This window comes from Stegodyphus dumicola, chromosome 2, assembly GCF_044657685.1.
Source record: "Stegodyphus dumicola isolate Sdum_Otavi_A_Nest chromosome 2, ASM4465768v1".
Lineage (NCBI taxonomy): Eukaryota > Metazoa > Arthropoda > Arachnida > Araneae > Eresidae > Stegodyphus > Stegodyphus dumicola.
Window position 1 is genome coordinate 149,318,586 of NC_140769.1, and position 24,948 is coordinate 149,343,533.

The window sequence follows — 24,948 nt, forward strand, 5'->3', positions numbered from 1 at the left end:
TGGATCTCGTTTCAAGAACTGTTTTAGAATTTCTTCATAATATGTAGCTAATGAGCTGCATGTCAAAGGCAATGTGAATTGTATTCTGTATAAATTGAATGAAGCTAGGACCAGTATGAAAATATTGCAACTTGACGTTATTTGTCATGTAGGAAACAAATGATTTAGATTTAAATTTTTTAATACATCAAAGTTTAATTCAATGGATTTCTTATTTTCTTTTCTAGTCCACCAGCAACTATGTCTAAAGCTGTAAAATTTTGAAAATTGAGTCAGTTTGGATTGCTAGCAGTGACATGGATTCTTTGGAGTTTTCATGGTTTTTTCAAAATGTAATTTAAATAAAAGTTAGTTTTCTTAAGAAAGTCTAGCTGGTTATAATTGATTAACAATTCTGTTAATTGTTCAAGTAGAAAATAATTGTACTTAGTAAATTAGGAGGAGTATAGGAGTATAGCAAATATAATTGAATAAGATTCTTTTAAATTGACATTTTTATACCTGCTAAGTAATCTGTTGATCTATCAATTCCAGACCCTCAAATTTTTGTGATTAATTTCATAATCCTTTATCATTCTTGTTTATTGTGAATGACCAATTTCACCATTTATCAATGAACATTTTTACCATAATAAATATATATGGTGATTATATAATTTATCTTGATTTAATCTCTAATTGTTGAACCGAATCTTTAAAATGTGGTTATAGAACATTTAAGCCATCACAACATGTAATCCTCCAACAAAAACAGTAAAATTTCTTTTGTTGAAAAAGGGCTAATGATGGGGCTGTGATGAGAGGGAAGCAATTAAGGATCGATAAATGAATAATACACATTTCCGTGTATCAGTGGTTGTTTGAATGTAGGTACTTTTCCATAACAGTTCGTGCCTTTTTTTTTTTTTTTTTTCTGTTCAGGTGCTAAACCAAATGGCTATGCAGACTTTGCTCATGCCAAAAAGGAAAAAGATTCAATTTTAAATATAATTTGTTGGATCAGACATTTCTTTCATTACTGTCGTAAGATTTGTAAGACCTTTGATATCAAAAGGCAAAGCCATGAGTTGTGCGAATGAAAGCTTGCTTCAAATTAATCACAACACAGCAGTTGATTTAAATAAATACATAAGAGAGATAGGCACTAATTCCTTGTTATCTTGTCGTAATGTCAAAGTTGATGAATACATTAAAATTGTGGAAATTAAGGGAAACTTTTTTACAAAAAAGAAAAAAAAAAACTAATAAAATAAAATAATGATAACACACACCATATTCTTCTCTCACGATGGTCATGAAATTAGAAAGTTCTTTGTTTCTGTTCCCAATTATTCAGTTTTGTCTGGCATTAAGCTAAAAATATGTAAAAAGAATAAATCGCCATTAACAAGTTATTTATTACTCAGTTAAAGTCTGATTAATATTGTTTTAACAAATTCTGTTTAATCATAATATTATGTCATTAAGGTGGCATGAAATGGTGAAAAATAATTGGAACGCTTTAGAAACAATCCAGGAAGTTGTGAAATATAAAATTAGCAATTTCAGGCACGTTTAAGGTCAGATTTACATTAAGCCAAAATGCTAAGTAATATTTGTAAGTAGGTTTGTTTTAGTTTCATTTCATATTTCGTGATTTTCTGACATTACTGGTAGTACTGGAACCTGAATGGAAAAGTACTGAACATTTTCTTTCCTTTTTTTAAAATTAATACTTCACAATTAAAATGAATTTAGAAATAATTTTAAAGTTTTTTCTTGTTTTATTCTTGTAGGACTACAAAGGGACTGATCCTGTTGTACTGACTCTTGAGAAAAATGTGGAAGTGGATAATCAATCTCGCCCTCACGCTGGAGGAGTTGTATCGTGGTCTCCACCTCAGCCTAACTGGAATCCATGGACAAGTTGCAACATTGATGAAGGACCTTTGGCTGCAGTAATGTTATTTTATTAGCATATTTATTACAAATTATATATGCCACTATGCATGAGGAGATGTCTCTAGTTTTATAGCGTAATAAATATCAAATGTGTCAAAAAAACTTGTAGAAACTGGCATGGTAGGTTGATCCTTAATTTCAATTAAGGAACAACCCTTTGAACCAGTGTTGCTTTCATCCTGGTTTTTTTTATTAGATCTCACAACAGATCACTAAATCTCCCAGTTTTTAATTTTTAGCCTTTACTAAAGAAAATTTTTTCTAGCAATAAATGAAATTTATTGAATTAATGAAACTTAAATTAGGCAAATTCCATCCCACACTTATATTTATTTTCAGAATAATTTTTCTTTTTAAACTTTATTTCATCTGAATTGTATTTTTTCTTACTACATTTTATTGATCTTGGTAAATTTTCCTACTTAAATTTCATTTGATGAGTTTTTAATCTGCTGTAGTACATCTGTAAATTTTTTTATGATGACTCAAGCAGTGTATCAGTTAATATTTGTATTTAATTTTGTTTACTTCAGTATATGGTACATACTCCTATTAAAATTCTATTATTTTAAAAATAAATTAAGAGAATTATAATTTGAAGTTTAAATTCCAATTTACAAATTTGTAATTATTGAAGTAATAATAAATTTTTTAAAGGTATTAGTAAAAGTTAAATTGATATGGAAAAATTGCTTTACTAGTAATGGCCAGTAATAGTGGATATGCATAAAATTTTGATAAAAAATTGTTCATGATAATTAAAAATGAGCATCCGATAGGATATTAAAATAATACCAACTCTTCAGGGGGAATGAGCTTATTTCACACTCCCTTCAATCGTTCAAACATCGTGTTTTGTCCTTGCTATGCATATGCAAATCGAAAGTAGAAATTAAATGTAAGTATTTAATTCCCCCAAATTCATATGCATATCAAGAGTTCTCCTACATGATCTAAATTAATTTAAATTATTTGGAATGAAAAACCTTATTTAAATGCAAATGTACTTGAACAAAATGTAAGGATCGAATCAATGAGAGGGGCATAACATGTAAAAATGCGAAAATAAAATATTATAATGTAAATAAAAGTATATGTAATATATAAAAAATATTTGATTAAATAAAATGTTAAAATTAATAGACCAGAATAATTATAAAAACGTAATCTATACATTGTATTAGTATCTTTCAAGAATTTATCCTAAAGACAGGTGTTTTGCTTCTTGTTGCCAGGTTTATTAGAACAGCATAAATTAAGTTGTCAAAATTTGTAATTATGGCATGGCTAGAAAGTAGGGTTAACTATTAAATCGAATAAGCTCTGAAAAGCTCTTTCGAATAAGAAAATAAATTGGCTCTGAGTTAGTAATAGTGTAGAAGCCAGAAAAAGCATATTAAAAATTTTATTAAACATTTTTTTATACTTTGTACTATATTCATATATGCAAACCTTCCAATCTAAGCAATCCAACTTAATTCTTATTAAACGTTTTGGATATAGTCTTTATATAACTTATATTAAAAGATCAAAATTAGTGCCTGCCTTTTTGAGATAAAATCAATAAATTATTGATTAATTTTAATCTTTTAATATCAGATTGCTAGTAAAGCAATTTTTCCATACCAATTTGACTTTCACTGTTTAATACCTTTAAAAAAATGAATATTACTTCTATAATAATAAATTTGTAAATTGGAATTTAAAATTCAAATCGTAATTATCTTAATTTAATTTTAAATAATAGAATTTTAATAGGAGTGTTGCAATTTAATTGTAATTGTGTTTAATTAAATCATTGCAGCCTCAGTACAGATTCTTAATAGTCTTTCTTTACATTGAATTGTTTGTTTATATATATATAGGTGTATATATATATATTGTACAAAATTCTGTTTAAGATGAATTGTTTTTGATAGCATCAGTAACTAGTTTCACTGCATTAACTAAGTCTTTTGGCAGTGCTAAGAAATTAATGATTGCTAATGAATGAAGCAATAATGATGCTGAGCTATTTTCTCTTGCTAATGTTGCAAAACCTGAGCACAATCCTAACATCAGAGGAATTCCGAATTCCAATTGCACAAACACTGGCAGGCGTAATATAATTTTTATTGAAATAATCACTTGTTATTTTCATGATATTTCTTCCCTTTGATGTGATTTCTAGCTTTGCAATAGAAATATTACTTCTTTGATAATATTGCGAATCTGAAAGTTATACCATGACAAGTAACTAGCAGCAATGTGAAAATAATAATTACATTGCATTGGAAAGTGACAAAACCTGAGCACAATCCTAACATCAGAGGAATTCCGAATTCCAATTGCACAAACACTGGCAGGCGTAATATAATTTTTATTGAAATAATCACTTGTTATTTTCATGATATTTCTTCCCTTTGATGTGATTTCTAGCTTTGCAATAGAAATATACTTCTTTGATAATATTGCGAATCTGAAAGTTATACCATGACAAGTAACTAGCAGCAATGTGAAAATAATAATTACATTGCATTGGAAAGTGACATAAGGCAATTTTTTTATTTTATTGAGGAATTGTTCTTAAATATCTTTATTTTTTCAGTACTTGTCTTCACATTATATTTAGCCAATGGAATTTCCTCCATTTTTGTTTTGATTTGCTTCTCTAATATTTCTTTCATGGATTTAATTAAACAAGGCTTTAAAATTTTGTTATTTGTGTAAGTTTATTTTATTCAGTTATTTTACTTATTTTTTTGCAGTTAATATTGAAAAATTTCTAATGAAACAGTTAATGCCTTTTGAAATATTGCAAATTATGGTCCATTTGTGCTAAGCTTCATTTTCTTTAAGTTTTCTATTTTGCTTTTGAAGAATTCTAGGAAGCAGCCTGATCAGTTTGGATGTATGGTCATTAAATGCTTCTTCAAATTAGCAGATTTCAACAGTTCATTACTTAAAATGATAGTCAATAACTTGCATTGAGGTCTTATTTCTTGTCTGATTTCAACTGCAGTAAATCCAAATTTAATATTATTGCTATTGTGTTTCCTTTTCAACATATTTTTTGATTTGCAGTAGAAGAAGCTAAGTAATTACTTGTATTCTTGATTTTGGCTAAGCAACTTGAGTGCTAGAGAGGTGAAAAGTTATCAAGAAGTCATATATAAGTACCACTGTCTGCTATGATTTTCTCAAAATAAGAGAACAAAAAATTATAACAAAGTATTAAATAAATATTAAATAGAAATTAAAACAGAAAATAGAAAACTTCAATCTAAAATTGTAAAGATAATTATAATTTTTTGTTATTTCTTTTCTTTTTTTTTGGGGGGGGGAAGAATTCATGAATCACTTTTCATGTTCTTATTGTTTGAGGACCAGGATTTGGGACCGCTAAGTCAGATTGGCACTGACTATTATAAAACTAGGACATTAGAAAAATGCCACGGTTTGTATGATTTTAGCAGGTGCATTGCTGCTGCTTTTGTATGATTTTAGCAGGTGCACTGCTGCTTCTCTCTGCAAAAACCAGTTATTAAAATAGTTACTGTTTTGAATAAATATGATTTATCTTGCAAATTTCCATCAGTGAAGCCACATTTACATACATTTATTAAAGATTTAAATTTCTTTGTTTAGAATTAAAAATATTGCACAGTTATTATTCCTAAAATAAATAAACTCATATAATAAAGTATATGCATTGATTGTATTTGAAAGAAAAAACTGCTGCTATTACATTTTTTTCATGCAATAAAGTAGTTTTTCTCTTTAATAATAACTATCTAATGAAAGTACTCATATTGTAATAATTTAGAAGTTCATTATATATATATGTGTTGCAGTCATGAATTTTTCAGCAGTATTTTGTTTTTCATCTAAGATTTTTTATATTTGCAGATTAAAAAATAAGTAAGTAAGTAAAATAATAATAATTAAAAAAAAAAAAAAAAAAAAAAAAACCTTAATTCAAGTCTTGAAAGTTAAATACTTTTGTTTGTTTCAGATGACACTTCCTGCTATTAGTGAAGGCTTGAAAACAGAATATGAAGAAAAATTAAAAAATGATTCAGCTTTTCAAAAGGTTTATAGTTTTTTATTATATTTTTATTTTGCTGTTAATATGAAGCATTTATTACAAAAGTAATAGTTATTAGCATGTTCATTAACCCTGTGATTGCTCAATTTGTAGATCGAAATCACTTCAAAAATTGTATAAATTTTTTTTGTATATTTTAAATGTATATATATATATTGGAGAATTGAAAAATGCATTTTTCCTTTCTAGAAAATATTTTTTTATATAGATTTTTATCATGAGAAACTAAGTTGCCAGAAAAACCAATTTCAGATGTTATCACCTGAAAAAAAAAATTAAATAAATTTCATTTGAATTACAGTTAATTTCTATTTATTGCATAATATAAAAATGTAAAATATATAAAATTTAAGAAAATATAAAAAAAATATTTTAGAAATGCAGTTTAGTATGATAGATTTCAAAACAGTGTTCAAGGCAAAGTCCAACTTCACAGTCTTTGCACCAGATTCAATAATTTAATTAAATAATCAAGATAATTGATGAATGTTTTCTAGCAGCCATTTCTGTAAGAAGAAAGCGGCAAAAAGTGGAGTGTGAGAGGTAATACCACGTGTCTTCAAACGCCAGCATTTAGTGGACAACTAACGATATCTATTGGCCAAAGCGTAAACTAAACGTCTAATACTGTACATAATTTATTTCAGTGGTTAAATGGGAAAAAAACGGGATGCGCTCCTCAATAAAGGAAGAACACATGCCCGCAGAAATCACGGGATGAGCAGATTTTGCTAAATTTGATTTGCCCGTGGAAATCGCAGGATGAGCAGCCAGAGGATTAAGAATACAAAATTTATTAGCATAATTTGGTATTTTCTAAATCTTATATGTTTAGAATTTTTTACTGAAATAAACATTCAAGGTTAACTCAAATTTGATAAAAATTCCTTTTGGTTTTTCTAGTTAATTTAATGTTAGAATTACCTGTTTAATTTGAACTCCCTTCCTTTTAATTTAAAATTTTTAGATAGTTTCATTCTAAAAAATCTCATATTTAAAACGATTATCATTTTACTCATCACAGATTAGTTGTCTTTCTGGAATTCTCACTTCAACAAGTGGTAATAACTTAAACGAAAGGGGGGATTAAATCATATGCAGTGTGATAAGTAAGGTAAATCTTAGGAAAATATTTAAATTTTAGTAAAATTCTTGGATAAATGTTTTTGCATTTTTCACTCAGTTACCTATTTTAACTGTATTGCAATGCAAGTCATTAAAGTGTTATTTTTATCTTTTTCTATAAGTAATTGTAATTTAATTTGTTAGAATTACTACATGACTTAATATTTTTATTAGATGTTGGAAGTTAGAAAAGAATTGCCAGTATACCAGTTTCATGATGAAATTCTTGATGCAATTGAAAAAAATACTGTGGTGATTATTCGAGGGGCAACTGGTTGTGGTAAGACTACTCAGGTATGAATTTTGAATTTTCTCTAATTTTTATTATTATCTAGAGCCTATGTAATGCTTTAAATCCTAAAAAGCACTTAATTTTTAAATTCTGTTTTTCTTTAAAAAGTTTTTATTTTTTGGGGTAAAGCTAAAATTTTTGGAAAGTTATTTTTCTAATAATTGTGATTTTTCCTAATACTTCATGTGAACCCTTTTCCTGAAATGTTATTGTGATGGGCGAGGTGAGCTTTGCCTTTTAAAGAGCTTGCTTCTATTATTTCTTCAGCATGTGAAATACAGACGTGCTGTGATTGGTTGGCAATGTTGGATATATTTCTGTATAGTAACCAAGAATTTCTATAGATAGTAAAGTGAAGTTTTGATCACCGAACTTCTAAGGAGAATAAGGCAGGCTTTCATAGACCTAATGTAAAGCTTTTTTATTGCTTTACTGATGAATCGTGGAGACGTGCTATGCAGTGAAACAAGTATAATCCAAAGAAATAGTAATAGTTTTATTTTGGAATAGTTAAAAATTTTTAAGTTATAAATTTCTTAAGGTAATGTATGCAAATTAAAACTAGTGTAGTAATACACTTTTGCAGATGGCATCTTTTGTCAAAAGGTAGATTGAGGTTTTTAATAAAAAATTTGTGATTGAAATCCTCTCAAATTTTTGTTTTGAAGAATTAGACAGCAATCATATGTTAGGGAAAATTAAAATGAAATTAATTTCTTAATACCAAAGTTCATTCTAGTTGTTTCACATGGAGTTTCCCAAAGTTTAAATATTTAGAAAAAGTAAGAAAGAAAAGAAAAGAAAACTTGTAAATTTTACTAGTTTTGGCCTAATTATGTAGGAACTGTAACTGAGCTAGGTAACGTTAAAGCACCACCTAGATGAGCTCGGGTAAAGGATGGTGAGGGCAGATGTTTGATACTGTTTTGATGATTATTCCTTTCACTTTTTACTTCCTTGTATGAAGTAAAAAGGAAGTATTGCAATCACGAAAATTTTCAAGTAGCATATTTCAACGAAAATATCCATTTTGATCGCTATCGAATACAAATTAACGATGTTTTTGCATGACATCTGTACGTAAGGACAGAATAAAAGACTTGTTTTTTCCAAAAAATTATAAATCTGCTTTAAAATAAATTCTGAAGAGAATTTTTCGTGGTGTCTGAATGTACGTACGAATCTCGCATAACTTAAAAACGAGTAGCCTCAGAATGTTGAAATTTTGTATATAAGACTGTTATAACATGTAGATGTGCACCTCGTACAGTCAAATAACGAAAATCCGCTGACCTGAAATCTGCCAACTCCTGAAATCCGTGTTGCCTCTCTTTCTTGTGTCGAATGAAAAGAGAGTGACAGCGCGATGGCGCGCTTTTACTCTGTATCAGATAAAAGAATGTCTGGAACAACAAAAGGAAAATATGAAGAATCAAGATGGTAGAATGAGATATTTCACTTAGCTGCCATCAGTCGGCGAAGAAAGATGAAATGAATGAAAATAGACCAGCACTGTGAAAAAAAAGTTGGATCAGTAAGCTAGTAGGTACTTCAAATAATTAACAAAATGTTAGGTTAGAATATCCGTTGCTCTGGGAAAAGGTGAGCATCGCAAGGAGCTGATACAGCTGTTTGGATGTAATGGTACAGAAAGGAAAAAATTTGTCGCAAGTTTTTTTTATATAATTTTGTATAGTATCAATTTGAAGATCTCTGTGAATATATGAATTTGGGATGAACCAGGGTGCATTAATAATTTCACGAAGGGTTTTATTTTGAATAACTTGGATCTTTTTTTTGTGGGTTTTAGCGGCGTGTCCCCATACCAGACTGGCGTAAAGTAGGTCTAAGGATAGACTTGTTTAAAATAAGCTTATTGTTGATAGTCAGATTGCTGTCTGCCGAGGAGAGGACACATAGTAGCTATTGAGATATTGAATTTCCTGACAGTTTCATGTAAATGTTGCCAAAAAGTTAGTTTTTTGTCAAGTGTGACTCCGAGATACTTACTTGATCCGTCCACTGAATTTTGTCGTCAAAGAAGATGGGATTAGGCGGAAGGAAGTTTGTTTGTCCTTTTCTGAAAATAACGGCTTTGGTTTTGTCAGTGTTAACGGCAATTCTCCACAGCGTCATCCAGTTTTCAAGAAGCTCTAAATAGTTTTGTAGAAAAATTTGTACAGTATTGATGGTCGAAGCTTGAAATAGGATAGCAGTATCATCGGCAAATAAGGCGATAGTAATATGAGATTCTTTTGGAATGTCTTGAGTATAAATATTGTAAAGAAAAGGGAGAGAGAGCGGAGCCTTGAGGGACAGTAATATTTCTAGTAGTTGAGAGGGTGTTTCCAAATTTTGACAGCAAAAGTGCGATTTCTGAGGTAAGAGGCAACAAGTCGAATAAAGTGGTTCGGAAAATTGAGCTGAATTAGTTTGAATATAAGTCCTTGGTGCCACACTCTGTCAAAGGCTTTGGCAATATCTAAGAAAATTGTGCCAGTAGGAAATTTGCAATTGAAATCCATCAGTAATGTAATTGATAATGCGGAGAAGCTTATGTTTGGTGCTGTGCAGATGTCTGAATCCAAATTGTTCATCAGGAGTATAAGAGCTAGGAGGCATGATTCGATTAATATAAAGCACAATAATTTTTTCAGCAATTTTAGAAATTTGACTAAGTAAACTGATAGGTTGATAATTTTGAGGAAAAGTAGAACTTTAATGAGGCTTAGGGAAGACAACAACAATTGCATGTTTCCATACTTTTGGGAAGTAAGAGAGCTTGATAACTGAGTTAATTATTTTAGTTAAGCACGTAATTGCGTTAATTGGAAGATGCTTGAGTGCTTTGGAAGAAATGCCATCACATCCAGCAGCTTTTTTAGTTTTTAAAGAGCTAATAAAATCCGCAACAATTCTTGGAGAAGCAAGAAAGGTGAAATTAGGTGGTCCAAGGCTATTAACCTCTTTGCGCCGACTGTCACGTCTACATGCCAGCAACGAATACGCTCACTTCCCGGCCGACACGCAGGCGTGCCAGAGCGTATTCCCGTTCAGCCCCGACTGTCACATATTTGTGCCAGTGTCCTGGAACGTTTTAAAAACTATAATTTCTGCCACAAGATGGCACTGTATGTCCATATGGTTTCAGATACATTTACATTAGACCTTTTACTCGAAATGAAAGAAGCATGACTCACATACACGTGTTTTTGATTATATAAACAAAAGGGGAAATAAATGTTTCCGAATGGTGTGATTTATGACGTCTCTTTAAATTCGCACGTGGTAGTTGTTTATTGTAAGTAGAGAAGTTTTATTTTCGCTAAAGCGTTGGGTATTTCGGTTTGCAGTTCAGTTTTTAGAAAATAATTAGATCTTGTTAGACGTGAATTCTTTCTCTTTTTACCGTTGCAATGTTGAAGCGTCGAAAATGTTTAACAGAGCATGAAATAGCAGAAATGATGCAAAATATTTCAGATATTGATTCTGAAACAGATTCTGATAGTAGTGATAGTGATACTATGATATATTCTGATCATAAAGAATCTGGCGAATCTAATGATGATGAGGACATTTCGGACGTCTGTATGCCGAAAACGTCGAAAGCAAGTACTTCTCCCATGGTCATCCACAATAGAAAATTTTTAAAAATCCTCCAAAACGGCAAATGAGTTATTACGAGTGCAAGGAATGTAACGTACGACTGTGTGTAGATCCCTGTTTTCAAATTTTTCATACGAAAAGAGAATTTTAAGTAATGTATTTAGTTTTCAGATGTATAATGTTAAAAGTCATAAAATGGTGAGTAATGAAAATTAAATGTGTAAAATATGCATTTAAACAAGAAATAAGGTAATTAAAGTATATATAAAAATATCTATAAAGCATAAGTCGTTTAAATACTCTATAGAGCATTATTAAACAATGCGTTGATACTTCGGAAATTTCATGGATTTAGACTTAATAGCAAATTAGCCCCAGGTCTGAAAAAAGCCCGAGATGCTCGCATAAGACACTGCTGGCCTCCGCGATAAGCGCGCGTTTGCACTACCCGGCGCAAAGTGGTTAAGGAAAGAATATACTGTTCTATTGACTTTGGTGAAATGATCATTATCATATGGGGAAGCATTGGGAGTAAAGGTATCTTCAAGAATGTCAGCGAAAGTATTGGCTTTATCTTCATCAAAATAAACAAGTCCATTGCAACCGTGAAGTGGAGGAATCTGCTTGAAAGGCTTTTTGAAATTACAAGCAATGTCATAAAGGGACTTGTCCTCAGTAGCAAGTGTGTTTAAGAAGTTGCTCCATCGTTGAGGTTTAAATTCCTGATATCTTTTTTAATGGTCCTTTGAAGAGCGTTTAAATGAGCTTTAATTCTTGGGTCTCTAGTAGATTGCCATAATTTCCGGATGCGATTTTTATATTTAATACTTTGCCTGATGTTATTCGGAAGAGGAAGAAAAGGGTGATTACTGATGAATTTATTGGTAGCAGAACTTAAAGCTTGTTCAACAATGTTGGTAAAATTTTGAATTTCCGTGTCTAAGGCTTCTTTACTGCTAATGCAAGGATTTCCTGGTATAGTTTCTGTCAGAATTTGAGAATATTTATTCCATTTGGTAATTCCAATGTTGCGACCTAACGCAGGAAGGAAGCAGTTGATATTAATTTCAAGCAAGATAGGATTATGATCAGAAGATAAAGCAGGAATAACAGAAGTTTGACTATTGTAACTGAGGTTATTGGAAAGAAAAAAGTCAATGATGGAGGATGAGCTTTGGTAACCAAAATGTGTTGGTTCATCAGGAGCATGTATAACATAATTTTTATCCTGGATCAAATTGAAAATTTCAGTACCTTTTCTATTGCTTGCACCAGGATTCCAACATTGATGTTTCGCATTAAAATCGCCACCTACAAGAGAGGGATAATTAGAGTTCAAAAGATGTTCAATTTCAGCCATAATTGGTCTATTATTCGGTGGAATATAAATATTGGAGTTTATGAATTTGTTAGATTCAATTTCAATTTCAATAGAATTACTCTCAAAAGAAGTAGATTGGTTTTGTTTAAGTTAATGCTGTATACTCCTTTTAACGAAAGTAATAATTCCACCTCCTCGCCCTGTAGTTCTGTCAGATCTGAAAGTAGCATAATTTGCATAAAGTACTTTGTTTGCAGGTTGCAAGTGAGACTCTTGTATTAACAGAACATCCGGTTGTAATTCAAGAATAAGATCACCCAATTCATCTTTTTTGTTGTGTTGCCTGTCAAAATATAAACATTTAGTGTATAGGTTCCAGAAATCACAATATGGAGTATGAAATATCGAATAAAAAACACTTATTGGATAATGACGTCATATTTACTGAATAATAATGAATTATGATGGAAATAACAAATTATTGACATCATGATAAGAGTTTTTTTCCCCCTCCAATCTGCATTGAGGTTAAAAAGCAGATGATGAACTCGACTCTCCTTTCAAGTTCACGCTTCATGTTGTTGTACTTTCTGAACTTTGTTATTTCACGAGATTGTTTGGTGATGTTGTTTTTTTTTTATCCGTATATTTTGTGGATAATTTAAGAATATTTTAAATTGCAGAGCTTTTTAATACAATGACAGATAAGAAACGCACTCGTGATTTTACTGCTTGCAACATTGAAAAACGTAAACACGTTGCATTGCCAGTAATGAAAAAAGTGGAAATTCTGCTAAAGATGAAGGTAGGTGCTTCTGCTCGGTTTATAGCAGAATCGTATGGAATTGCCACAAGAACTGTGTGTGATATACAGAACAATAAAGAAAAGCTGTTGAAATTTTGCAACAACAGTGATTCTAACACCGGAATCCGAAACCAGAAATCTTTACATGAGGCGAAATCGGCAAACCTCGGTGGTGTCTTGTACGAGTGGTTTCAGCAGCGGAGGAGTGATAGGGTACATATTTCAGGACTACTTCTGAGAGAAAAGAGGAAGCAGATTCATGCTGATTTAAAAATAGAGGAGCCTAATGTAAATGAACAATATAATATAATCAGTTTATGTATGTAATAACAATTTAATGCATATGAATAATTATTATATTAATGTATATAATAATTTAATTAAATGTATCTAATACGCCTTATTTATTTTGCACTTTTAGTCTGAGTACTATCTTTTCTGTCCTGAAATCCACACAATCTCTGGTCCCAAGAGTTGCGGATTTCTGGACTTCTACTGTATTTCGGTTGCAATCGGCCGCACCAAATGCATATAAATAATTATATATATATATTATATATACTTTGTTACCCGGCTGAGTGATCTCAGTTTCTTTACTCTTATATGTTTGTAAATTGTGCACTTCTTGCTTTAAAAATGATTGAATTACGCTGTTCTTATCTTCTTGTTAAGGTTTTTATACTTTTAGGAAATCTGCAAGCAATATTTGTAGAATTATCAACAATTTAAAAACTGTTTAAGTGCATTTAAGCCTAATTTTTAAATAACATGGTGGACATGTTTGTTTACATTTGAAACAGCAGAATAGTAGATTTATTGTCAATCTAGAGAGACTAAGCTTTGCAACAACAGAGATAACGCCTTCATTTATTATTGCAAATTAAATCATGCTTAATCCTTTCAGGAACTTTTTCGAGGAAATAAGTGTTTAAGATTTACTTCATAATTTTTAATATACATATTTTGAGTTTTTGTATATTTTTGCCTTGTCGCAAAGTAAGAACTGAATTAATTGAATGAGGAATACTGAATCGTCTGCGAAAAACTGTTTCTTTTTTGTTTTGCTTGCTTAATTTCTTTTTCACATCATTCTAGATTTATTATAGTATTGAATAGAACATGTGGCAACAATTGGATAATTCTTCAAATGATATAAATTTATATGCATTCTGAGTTATAATATGAATGAGATGTAATGCTGTTAAGTGAACCTAGGTCCAGAGTGTCTCTGGGGTAAACAAATATAGTGAATTTTAAAGAGTGCATTTATTCTATTCCATCTTATGCGCTATCAACAAAGTAGACTTAATTCAATCCAATAAGTTTAAATAAAATCCAAGAAAAAATGCATATAATTTAATGTTGCATACAAGGAAGTCATGTGGTATACACATCAGTTTTTTTTTTTTTTTTTTTTCATTCTAATGTATATAAATAAATCCTAGTGTAGCAATAACTTGATTTGTTAAAGTGGTGATTATAGTGATGCTTATTCCTGATGTCTTTCGATGCTTATTCATGATGTGTTTTCTATATATATATATAATATTTTATGTGTGCTATGGCAAGGCCATATACCACCACTGTAAAATACGGGGAAAACTGTTATTCATATAATTATATAGCAGTCTTTTTTTTTTTTTTTTTTTTTTAAAGAGAAAAAAGAATTGTACATTACTAACAACCAACATTCCACATACTAACCATTATACAGCTATCTATGATGCAATATAAACAATCTATCACATTTGGTGACTGGCACACCATTTACATAAAAGTCCCATATTTGCATTAAAGTTGAGTAATATAGTATGTCATAGCTGCCAATGCTCCTGATTTTAACAAGAGATTCTTGGTTTTTCAACATATCTTACATCTTTCGGTAGATTATTTAATCTCCTGGTTTTTAATTTTTAAACCTATATTAAGAAAACTATTTTCCTGTGATAACTGAAATTTCAGTTGTACAAATTGCATTCTCCCACTTCTAATGAATTTCAAAATAATTTTTCCTATTAAATTTTTCCATCTGAACTGAATTTTTTTCATTCACATTTTTATGATCTTTTTCCTTTTTTATTTATATTAATTTTTTTGTATTTTATTTAAAGTAAATTTTAGTTTTATTTATTTTAAATTTTTTTTGTATCAAAATTTTATTTGGTCTGAATTGTCTCAATCCACTGTAGACATTTTAAAAATTTTTATATTTAGATTCAAATATTTAATCAGTCAATATTTTTATGTAATTTTGTTTATTTCAATATATTGTACATTATAAAGTTTATCCATGTAAATACTATGCCATTGATTATTAATTTTATTTTCATCTTTTTAAATACTTTAATAAATTAAAGCTTTCCTTCCCTACTCAGGATTTCCTCAGTTTAAAAGTGCAAGATTATTAAAAAATGAAATTGGCCCCAAAACATAGCATTTAAAATATCTTTTTTAAGTAATGATGTATTTTATAATGAGAATCAAATCAGAAATAGTTCAGTAATCTGAATCATGCATTATGAAGTGGATTCAAGTCAGTTTTGAGTTCCTTTGAAATGGCATTGTACACAGAGGAAAATCTCCCTGTTTTTTAGTTTTAGTTTCTCCTAGTTTTTTAGATTTCAGGGTTGACAGCTAAGGTATGTTTCTGAGATACTCTGGCTTTACAATTTAGAAATTTGTTTGAAAAAATTTCAGCTTAATAACAGATTTCAGTTATTTTATCTCCACAATATATTATTTAATTTACACTAAATCAGCTAAGCTTATGTTTATATGTTAAGGAGAAGATACTTAAAAAGTGCCTATTTTTCCCACCTGAAAAAGAATATATACCTTGTTGTCTTATCCATTTCAGTTTTCTATTATCCTTTCCATCAATTTGTGTAATTTATTTATTAGATACTATTCATTATTTTCAGATGATATTTTCTGTGGTTATTGGGGCATATACTATTTTATGATAAAAGAAAAATTTTAATGGTATTTCCATTATTTTTAATTTTAAGAAAATTATAAATGACAAAAGATATGGTAAGCTAGTTTGACATATCAAGTTAGGAGAAATGGTCTTACATGTAAAAGGTTTTTAAGTCTTCTTGCATAACTTCTATTTGTTATTAAGCATTTTGTGCTGCTCTTAGGAACTATTTTTTAGCGGCTTTTGTTACATAAAATAAAAATTTGCTATCATGATGAAGGTTTTACTTTTGTTTGTAAGTTCCGGGTTTTAAAATTATTTTATATATTTTAGGTTCCACAGTTTATATTAGATCAGTATTTGTCAGCTGGATGTGGAGCTGATTGTTGTGTTGTTGTTACACAGGTATGTATGTCTGATTAATTGCAGACATTATTTATTAAATGAATCATGAATAAAAATTTTTATTAAAACATTCAGTAAAATTTGTTCAAAATTTTTTTTTTTCTTATAGCTTTGCACGAACTGTAAATACCTGTAAAAAAGTTAATAATGATGAAAAGATTTCAGTTTAAGATTTTAATAGCACTTTCTATTTGTTAGTTGAATTTTGTCATTTGCTTTCTCTGTTCCTACATATTATGAAGACTATATAAATTATAGATAAATGTATTAAGAAAAATGGAAGCTGTTATAAAAACATATTCATTGTTAAGCAGCAAGTTAGTGTTATTCTGTACCAAGATGAAAAAAAATGATGCAATAATACATTTTATGGTACTGTTCCGTTATAGTGGCATCAGTTAAAAATGCAGCAACAACCACACCAAATAACTTGGCTCGAGAATTTAATGTTTGAAATATTGTAGCTCAAGAATTGTAGTTTTTGTTTGAAATATCATCGCTTGTTATTTTGAATATTTTTAAATTTTTGTTTAAAATATCGTCACTGGTTGTTTTTTTGCCATATTTCTCCTTTTTTTAGTATGATGGATTACACAATTTGGCAGTTAGTTACCTAATGACGAAGAGGCTGCCATAAGATTCTTTCAGGATAAAGGAATAATTCATATCAAAACTTTGTTCTCAAAATCATTAACGTCGATTGAATTTTGCGAACTTCAGTTAGAAATGAGCCATAATACAACAGTAGATTGGAGTAACTATTTGAGGGAGGTATGTGCAAATTGTTTGATGTCTTGTAAAAGAATTAAAATCGATGGGGCCAACAAAATCTTGGAAATAGACAAAAGTTTTTCTACAGGAAGGGAAAAGAATGTTGAACGTATTCTTTCAGAAAAATGGTATTCGGGGGTTTACTTCCAGAATAATGGGATTCCTGAATATCCATTATTTCCAGAATAATGGGTATTCTTTGCCAGGAAAGCAAAGAATGTTTTCTGGTTGCCGTTCCAAGACAGTTATTCTACGCTACGAGAGTCGACAGCAAGTTGTGGGCTGCCAGATGTCGTTGCTAGTGAAAAACAGGTCTGCCCGACATCCTATATTCTCTGAGTATGGAAGTTGTCGAAAGCGCGTGAAAAAGTGTTGCCGCGTCGTCAATCAGGGTTGTGCAGTTGACGTAGACAATGGCTTTGTATGTGTTTTTGCTGCTGATTTTTTCATATTTAAACGAAGAATACGGTCGTAGATCTCAATCGGTGGTGAATTTATAGAAAATATGTTGATGCTTTTGCTCTGCCAAAAGATGTTTTCATTGCGTATTTCAGATTGCCAAAATTTATAGTTATTTTAATTGGCGATGAACTGAGAAAGTATTTGGAGCCACATTCAAAAAACAAGAACGCAATTTCTACTGAAAGAAAGGTTATACTATTCCTGAAGTTATAGATATAAATTGTATGCTTTAAAAATGTAGAAGATAATAAGTTTATCAAGCACATAAACCTTCTTCATTTAATACAAATATAGACATTCGATCAGCTTCTACTCGATTTATGTATAGCAAGAATTACGTTTACTTTAAAATCTAACAGTTGAATACCTTATGAATAATACTGTGAACACAAAAAGGTATGTCGTTCATTATTACGCGAAATTCACGCTGTTGTAAAAAAAAATTAAAAAATTTATAAAACTATAAAATAGCTTTATAATATTTTTTTCAGTAGCTATACTACTACTAGTGTGATACTTTTAAAAATATGTTTTAGCCCAGAGGACCTATTAATTTCGTTTTGCCATTTTGTGGCATTTCACTTTTCAAATCGTTGCCACCAAGTATTATCGCACTCTATTATATTTAAAGAAATTAAATAATGAGGAATCTGCAGAATATATGAATGTTTCTTGCACTGTGGTAAAACAACGGTACCTAGAGCCATGAAATTCTGAATAACATAATCCTCCATCCTAATATAGGCATCTGGAGGCCCAAATTTGGAACACGGGTAATTTGTTTTATTATCTATTTCATATTTTGTATGGCATTTATGAGTTTTTGATTAAGAAACCCAACGATTTCAAAGTGTGCAATGCCAACACTGGCTTTGCACGGCATTGGGGGAAAAAAAAAGAAGGAAAAAAACATTTTCATCTCTAGCGCGCGAGACTGTGTATCGGAAATTCTAAAGATATGCTTTTTTAAAATTATATGATATTGCTGTTGAATTGAATTTTATGGTTTAAGTGCGAAAAACATGATATTTAATAAATAAAGATAACACACAAAAGTTAAAAAATGGCCCTTTGGGAGTAATATAAAATCTGAAGGCTTTCAGTTTTTTTTTTTTTTTGTTGTTGTTGTTTGTGTGTGTGTGTGTGTGTGTAATTTTATTATGTTTTAAAACTGGTTTCTAAGTGAGGACTATAGTACTTTTGTAACTTATTATAGTATTAAAAAATCATTGTTTCTTTGCAAACTAAAAAAAAAATAATAATAATAATAAATAAATAAAAATAAAAATAAATAAATAAATAAAATTTACTTTTCATAGCATTCTCATTTTTATATTGTAAAAGAGATATTGATTATTATTAGTTTTCTATTTAAAATATGTCGAAACGCTGGTTTGACAAGGACTTCAATTGCAGGAGACCTACACTGATTATTTTTACTTTAGTACTTGCATTGTGAAAATATTACTATCTTTTAATTATTTTCACAGAATAAAATCTTTTGAGAAGGAAGAATATTTAAACTGAGCAAGCAGTTCTTATATATATAAAAAATTAAAATAAGAGCAATGTAATATTAAAAAAAAAAAGGTATTAGTAATTGTGTGACAAAAATTGCAAATCTAATTAATCACACATACAGGATAGATTAGTTTAATTTTGGTTATATATTTTATATTGAAGAAATATTTTCTTTCATGTTAATTATAGAATAAATTGTTTAAAGCATTTTGATGCGTGTGTGATAGTTGAATGCAGGAGCAATCGACCATAGTGAATGAATTTTATTTCTTTTCCTGAAAGAAATAATTTTCATAGAAAAAGAAAATAAAAAAAGGGAAGAAATATTAAGAAAGAAATATTTTCTTTCTAATTTCTTATTTAAAGAAATATTTTTTCAATAGTAACTGTAAAATAAATTGCGGGAAAACAGTTTTAATGTAAGCATGGGGGGGACTTAGTTTGCTATTAGCTTGTAATGCAAATTAATCATATAAATTTAAATGAATTAAATTGTTTATTTCTAAAAGAATTTGAAGTAAGCTTAATTCATCTACTCTTACCTATTTACCATAGCTTTTATGGTATCACATATCACTCTTTATTTCTTAGCTTTAAATTCCTGCGTTAACTTTCACCTTAAAAAACAGGATTTTCCTTCACATAACCCAGCAGCATATTCGGCTGCGTGTTGGTCATAATACTGTTTTGTGCAATTTTTTCCGAATTACAAATGCAGCGTGTGAGTTAGTGAAATAATGGGAGAATATTCCTAGAACTTCAGCCAGCGCACGCTATAAATTTCGTCACTCGTCTGTATTGCGATTGGTCTAAAGCTCCTTGAAGCCTTGTCCCCTTTCAGTAAAGTCAGATGGACCCACCCGCCCACCAACTGAGGACCACAGAATGGCTTTCTCCGATAAGTTTTGATGGCGGCTATCCATACTGGTTTTTATGAGTCAATATTGTTCGCTTAAGTTGTAGACAGATCCAGTGACCATAGAATAGGCGTCCTGATCGGTGTGTTACGACATTGATGACTGCCATCTAGGAAAACATTGCAGATTGCAACAGGCTGCTGGAAAGGATAAGCAAGAACTAAGAAATGCTGGGTATGAACATTTCACTATAATTTTGTTGACCCCGAAACTGGATGCCATACCCAAACTGGAGCGATTGTGGGGTAGTGCTAAATGGAGAAATAAACGTCAGCGAGGCACTGCTTGCCACCATATTTAATAGAATTTATGTGGCGTCGACTATATTCAAAAACTTATTCTTCTGCAATATTAAATGATATTTGTAATTTTATGCCACCTGTTTAGGTTGTATTTTGTTTTGTTTTGATATTTTTTATTTATATATAGAATAGTTTAAGTTACAAAATTAAAAAGAAAATTTACTTTCTTTAAGAATTAAGAAATAAAAAAAAATTACTTTTTACAGAATTAATTTTTGTATTGAACTTTACTATTATTTTATAATTTAATACTTGGTGAGAATTGGTGGCAAAAAATGTGGTGCATTTTTAATTGATGCTGCTGTAACGGAACAGTACCCTTTTTATTAATTACTTAATGTGAGCTGTATAATTTTTAGATAACCATATTTAGGAAATGGAAAATATTGTTTTAGGAGGCATATATTTATTATTTGCTGGCAAAATCCAGTATTATTTGTTAAGAGGGTAAATGGCATCTTTTGTAAATTGTGTTATTGATGTTATAAAAATTGAGTTTATTTCAATTTGCTATGCTACTAAGTATATATACTTTGGTAGAATGCTTTTAGGAAGTGAAAAGGTTGATATTATTCTGTATTTAATATGTTCAAGTTTGTGGATAAATTGCCTTTTTATATTATTACAAAATTATTGTTATTATTACTGCTTCAAATCTTAAGCTCTTTATTGTTGCCTTACTTTTTTAAAGACCAATGACTTTGCTGCGTCGTACATTTAAAAAACTAGCAGCCCAAATTTCGTGTGAGATAGCAATCATTTCCTTTCATCTTTTTATTGACCTAATAAAGAGGTCTGAAGTTTTTAAATGATATCATTTGTAGTTTTTGCCCTAAAGAAAGTTCCTACAAAAGAATGCTATCTTATTCTCCTGAGCAGAAACCCAATTCTGTGGATAAGTTATAATCAATTACTACTGTCAGATTTGCATTTGTCAGAGGGAGGGTAGTAAACAGACTATGAGGCTCTTAGACAGCTGATGTCTATGGTTGCTTGCATTACTACTATAGCCATTTTTAACATTTAAATAGTAAAACTGTGCAGTTCTGTCCAGTTACATCATAGCTCAATTATTATTATTATTAATGTTAAAGGATATTCAAATGTTATTAATGTGGAAACATGAGTAAATAATGTTATCTTGTCGTAGTATGCCTAGCAACAAAACAGTGATTCTTCCATGCCAGAATTTCTATATGAATGTTGTAAATTTGCAATATTTTTCTTAGATGCCTCATAGTTAAAATAAAATAAAAAAAGAGAGAGGGAGAGAATTGCAGATTTGATTTATTTTATTTGGTACCCATTATATGGACTAATTTGATGATTCACAAATTTTTTTTATGCTATCTTCGAAACTGATTTTCATTTTTATAGTCAAATGCTTTTAAATGCATTTTTTAAGCACACGCCTCCTGATTATTTCTATATTCATTATTTCTAAATTCATTAGAGTCATTTATCTTGATGGTCAATGTATCAGTTGTCTATTTATCTATTAGGCAAGCAGCTAGCAATTCACTTACTCACAATCTGTCTGCATTAAAACTGCTGTATAAATGGTCTTTCTGTATATTAATAATATGTATTCAGCTTTTTGGGTGGTAAACTTTTCACTTTATGTATAATGTGTTTATGTAATTTAAAAATATACCTGAAATTTTTTAAATGTCAGTATTAAGTTGCTTTCATTGTTGCATAATTTGATTAAATCTTATTGCTTTATTTTTTGAAGTACTATATACATTATTTTCCTCTCACACTACTAAATATTGTGATTATTAAGTTTTATATCTACTTTAATTATTGCACTGTGGCTATAGCTTGAAAGAAAAGATTAAAATTTTTTATGGCATTGTAAATTATGTAATTTATTCAAAGTAAATCTGAAAGATAATTTTTTTACAAATACTTTATTAAAATTTTAGCCTCGAAGAATAAGTGCAGTTTCTGTCGCAGAAAGAATAGCTGAAGAGCGTGCAGAATCATTAGGCAATACAACTGGATATAGTGTAAGATTTGAATCATGCTTACCTCGTCCATATGGATCTGTTCTTTTTTGCACTGTTGGTGAGTAATGTTATTTTCAATCATTTTGTGTCATATTTTTTATCAATAATTTAAGAGGTATTTCTTACTTAAAATATTTATATAGCTCAAGACATTTTAAAATTCTGACTTCAAATCTGATCAGCGTCAGAGTAATTTTGCTAGATCTCCCTCAATACTAAGAGTGCACAAGTGTAGAGGAATTTTTAAGGGCAGTAGGGTTTTTATTTATTTTTAAAAAGATTTTTGTGAGAATGAAGGATATTCAAATGTTATTATCATCTTTCAGTTCTGAATCATTGAATGCAATTTTTTAGCAAATAAATTAAACATAATTCATTTTGCTTGAAATGTGTAGCTATATAAGCAAAGCAGCAAATTAAAAAAATATATATATATATTTTCAGTGTTGTATTATTTTATTTACTAAATATACAATTACATAAACTCAATATACAAGTCCACACCCTGTATATTTTGTATATAAAATAATGCATACTTAATGTTAAAATTATAATCAGAAATTATAATTTGACATTTAACCACAATATTAAGTAACTAACAATTAACTACAGTAATTAAGTTTTTTAGCCCCAAAAGGGCTGTTAGTCTCAAAATGGGATTTTGCATTGGTTCACTATACTATAAGCTGCATATAATTTTTCAAATTGTTGCCACCAATTATTATCACCTTCTATTATTTTAAAGAATGAAATAATGAAGAATCTGCATGTATCTGCCATTAAATTTTGAAAACGTAATCCTCCACTGAATATGGGCATCTGGAAGCCCTAGTTTGGCATTTGAAATTTGTTTTATTATCAATTTCATGTTTTGCAACACTTCAACGAATTTTCTACATAACAATAAATAAAAGCCTTATTTGTGTTATACAGTAAATTACTGAACCCAGAATATATTCATATATTCTCATTTACTTTAGAGAGAGTTTCATCCTAATCATCTTAAAATCCCTCTTAAATAAGTCTTCTAGAAAGGCATTCTTGCCTCACAGGAACAACCACTTGCCGAGTACTGAATAAAGTCTTGTTCTGTTGTTCTTGCATCAAAAATTTTTACTGCTGTGTTTTATTTTCATTGTATGTCCTGTTTTTAACCACACATGCAGAAAATATTGTAAAAAAGAAGGGCTTTGGTTAGGTACATATTATCATTTACTAAGTGGTTTTCAGTTTAAATTTAGAAAAAGGGCTTTGCTTAGGTACATATTATCATTTATTAAGTAGTTTTCTGTTTTCAGTTTAAATTTAGAATTATATTAACAGTAATGTATTGAAGAATTTCAAAAGGTATGATTTTTTTTACTTCATTGAGTATGTGATGTTTATTTAAAAAGGATTTTAGAAAACTGTTATATTTTTCTTTTTTCTGGAATAAATAATGCATAAATTGTGTAAGCTGAAGTATTAAAAATCAAGATATTTTTTAAATCATCAAAGTACTGAAGTACTTGTTTGGTGCACTATTTTGGAATATCATTTGTAGTTCTGTAGCGTAAATACGTACCAGAATTTCAGTCGTATCTGTTTTATAGCTTTTTAAATATTTTGTTATTGTTGAAATTGATTTTATGATGCATATTTTATGTATTTATAGCATTCTTATTTAAAAATAAATTAGGTTTAGACTAACTTTTCTCTTTTGATAGGTGTCTTGCTTCGTAAATTGGAGGGGGGTCTACGTGGAGTTTCCCATGTCATAGTTGATGAAATTCATGAGAGAGATGTTAATGTAAGCTTATATATTTTGCCATCATTATTGTTAGATCTTCTAGAATAATTAATGGGTTTTTGTGCCAACAATTTAAATAACTTCCAAAGTAAGAAATTTATTAACTTAATACATATTTTTATTCAGACGGATTTTATCATGGTTGTCCTCCGAGACATGGTGCGTGCCTTTCCGCAGATGCGTGTCATATTGATGTCTGCTACAATTGACACTAGTATGTTTCAGGAGTATTTTGGAGGTTGTCCAATTATTGAAGTTTCTGGTCGAACTTACCCAGTACAAGGTAAAATGCTTGTGTATAACATATATGTCTTTGCAATTTTTGTCCTAAACCTTCTTTTTAAAACTATTCCAAATTTAGTGATCTTATGTGAATGTAATTTATTAATCAGTAAAAACTCAGAATATCTCTTATTTTAATCATACTGATTTTCTGCTGTGTCTATGACTTTCATAATCATAATTATTTGTTGAAAAATTATTTTATGTTTAAACTGTGTATTCTGTATAATTTAAACATGCATAAAAATTAAAGTCTGTTTTTAATTGGAGGTAAGATAAAAGGCAATTTTGTTATTTGTAAGTTAACTTAAAACTATAAAATATATCCCTCCCATCCAAAACTTCACCCTGATCACTTTATAGCTGGTGAAAAGAATTCCAGATTGAAGA

At 29.6% G+C, this 24,948-nt stretch overlaps 1 protein-coding gene across 2 annotated transcripts in view; it reads left to right on the forward strand.

Annotated features, from left to right (window-relative positions):
* The window catches only part of mle (dosage compensation regulator mle), a 144,925-nt gene that overhangs the window by 50,827 nt on the left and 69,150 nt on the right, over positions 1–24,948 (forward strand). For both annotated transcript variants that reach the window (XM_085811245.1, XM_085811246.1), the window contains 7 exons: positions 1,776–1,937; positions 5,936–6,013; positions 7,328–7,447; positions 16,431–16,502; positions 22,404–22,545; positions 24,194–24,276; positions 24,403–24,559. In XM_085811245.1, the coding sequence (XP_085667371.1) occupies positions 1,776–1,937; positions 5,936–6,013; positions 7,328–7,447; positions 16,431–16,502; positions 22,404–22,545; positions 24,194–24,276; positions 24,403–24,559 (814 nt within the window). The remainder of the gene's footprint in view (positions 1–1,775; positions 1,938–5,935; positions 6,014–7,327; positions 7,448–16,430; positions 16,503–22,403; positions 22,546–24,193; positions 24,277–24,402; positions 24,560–24,948) is intronic.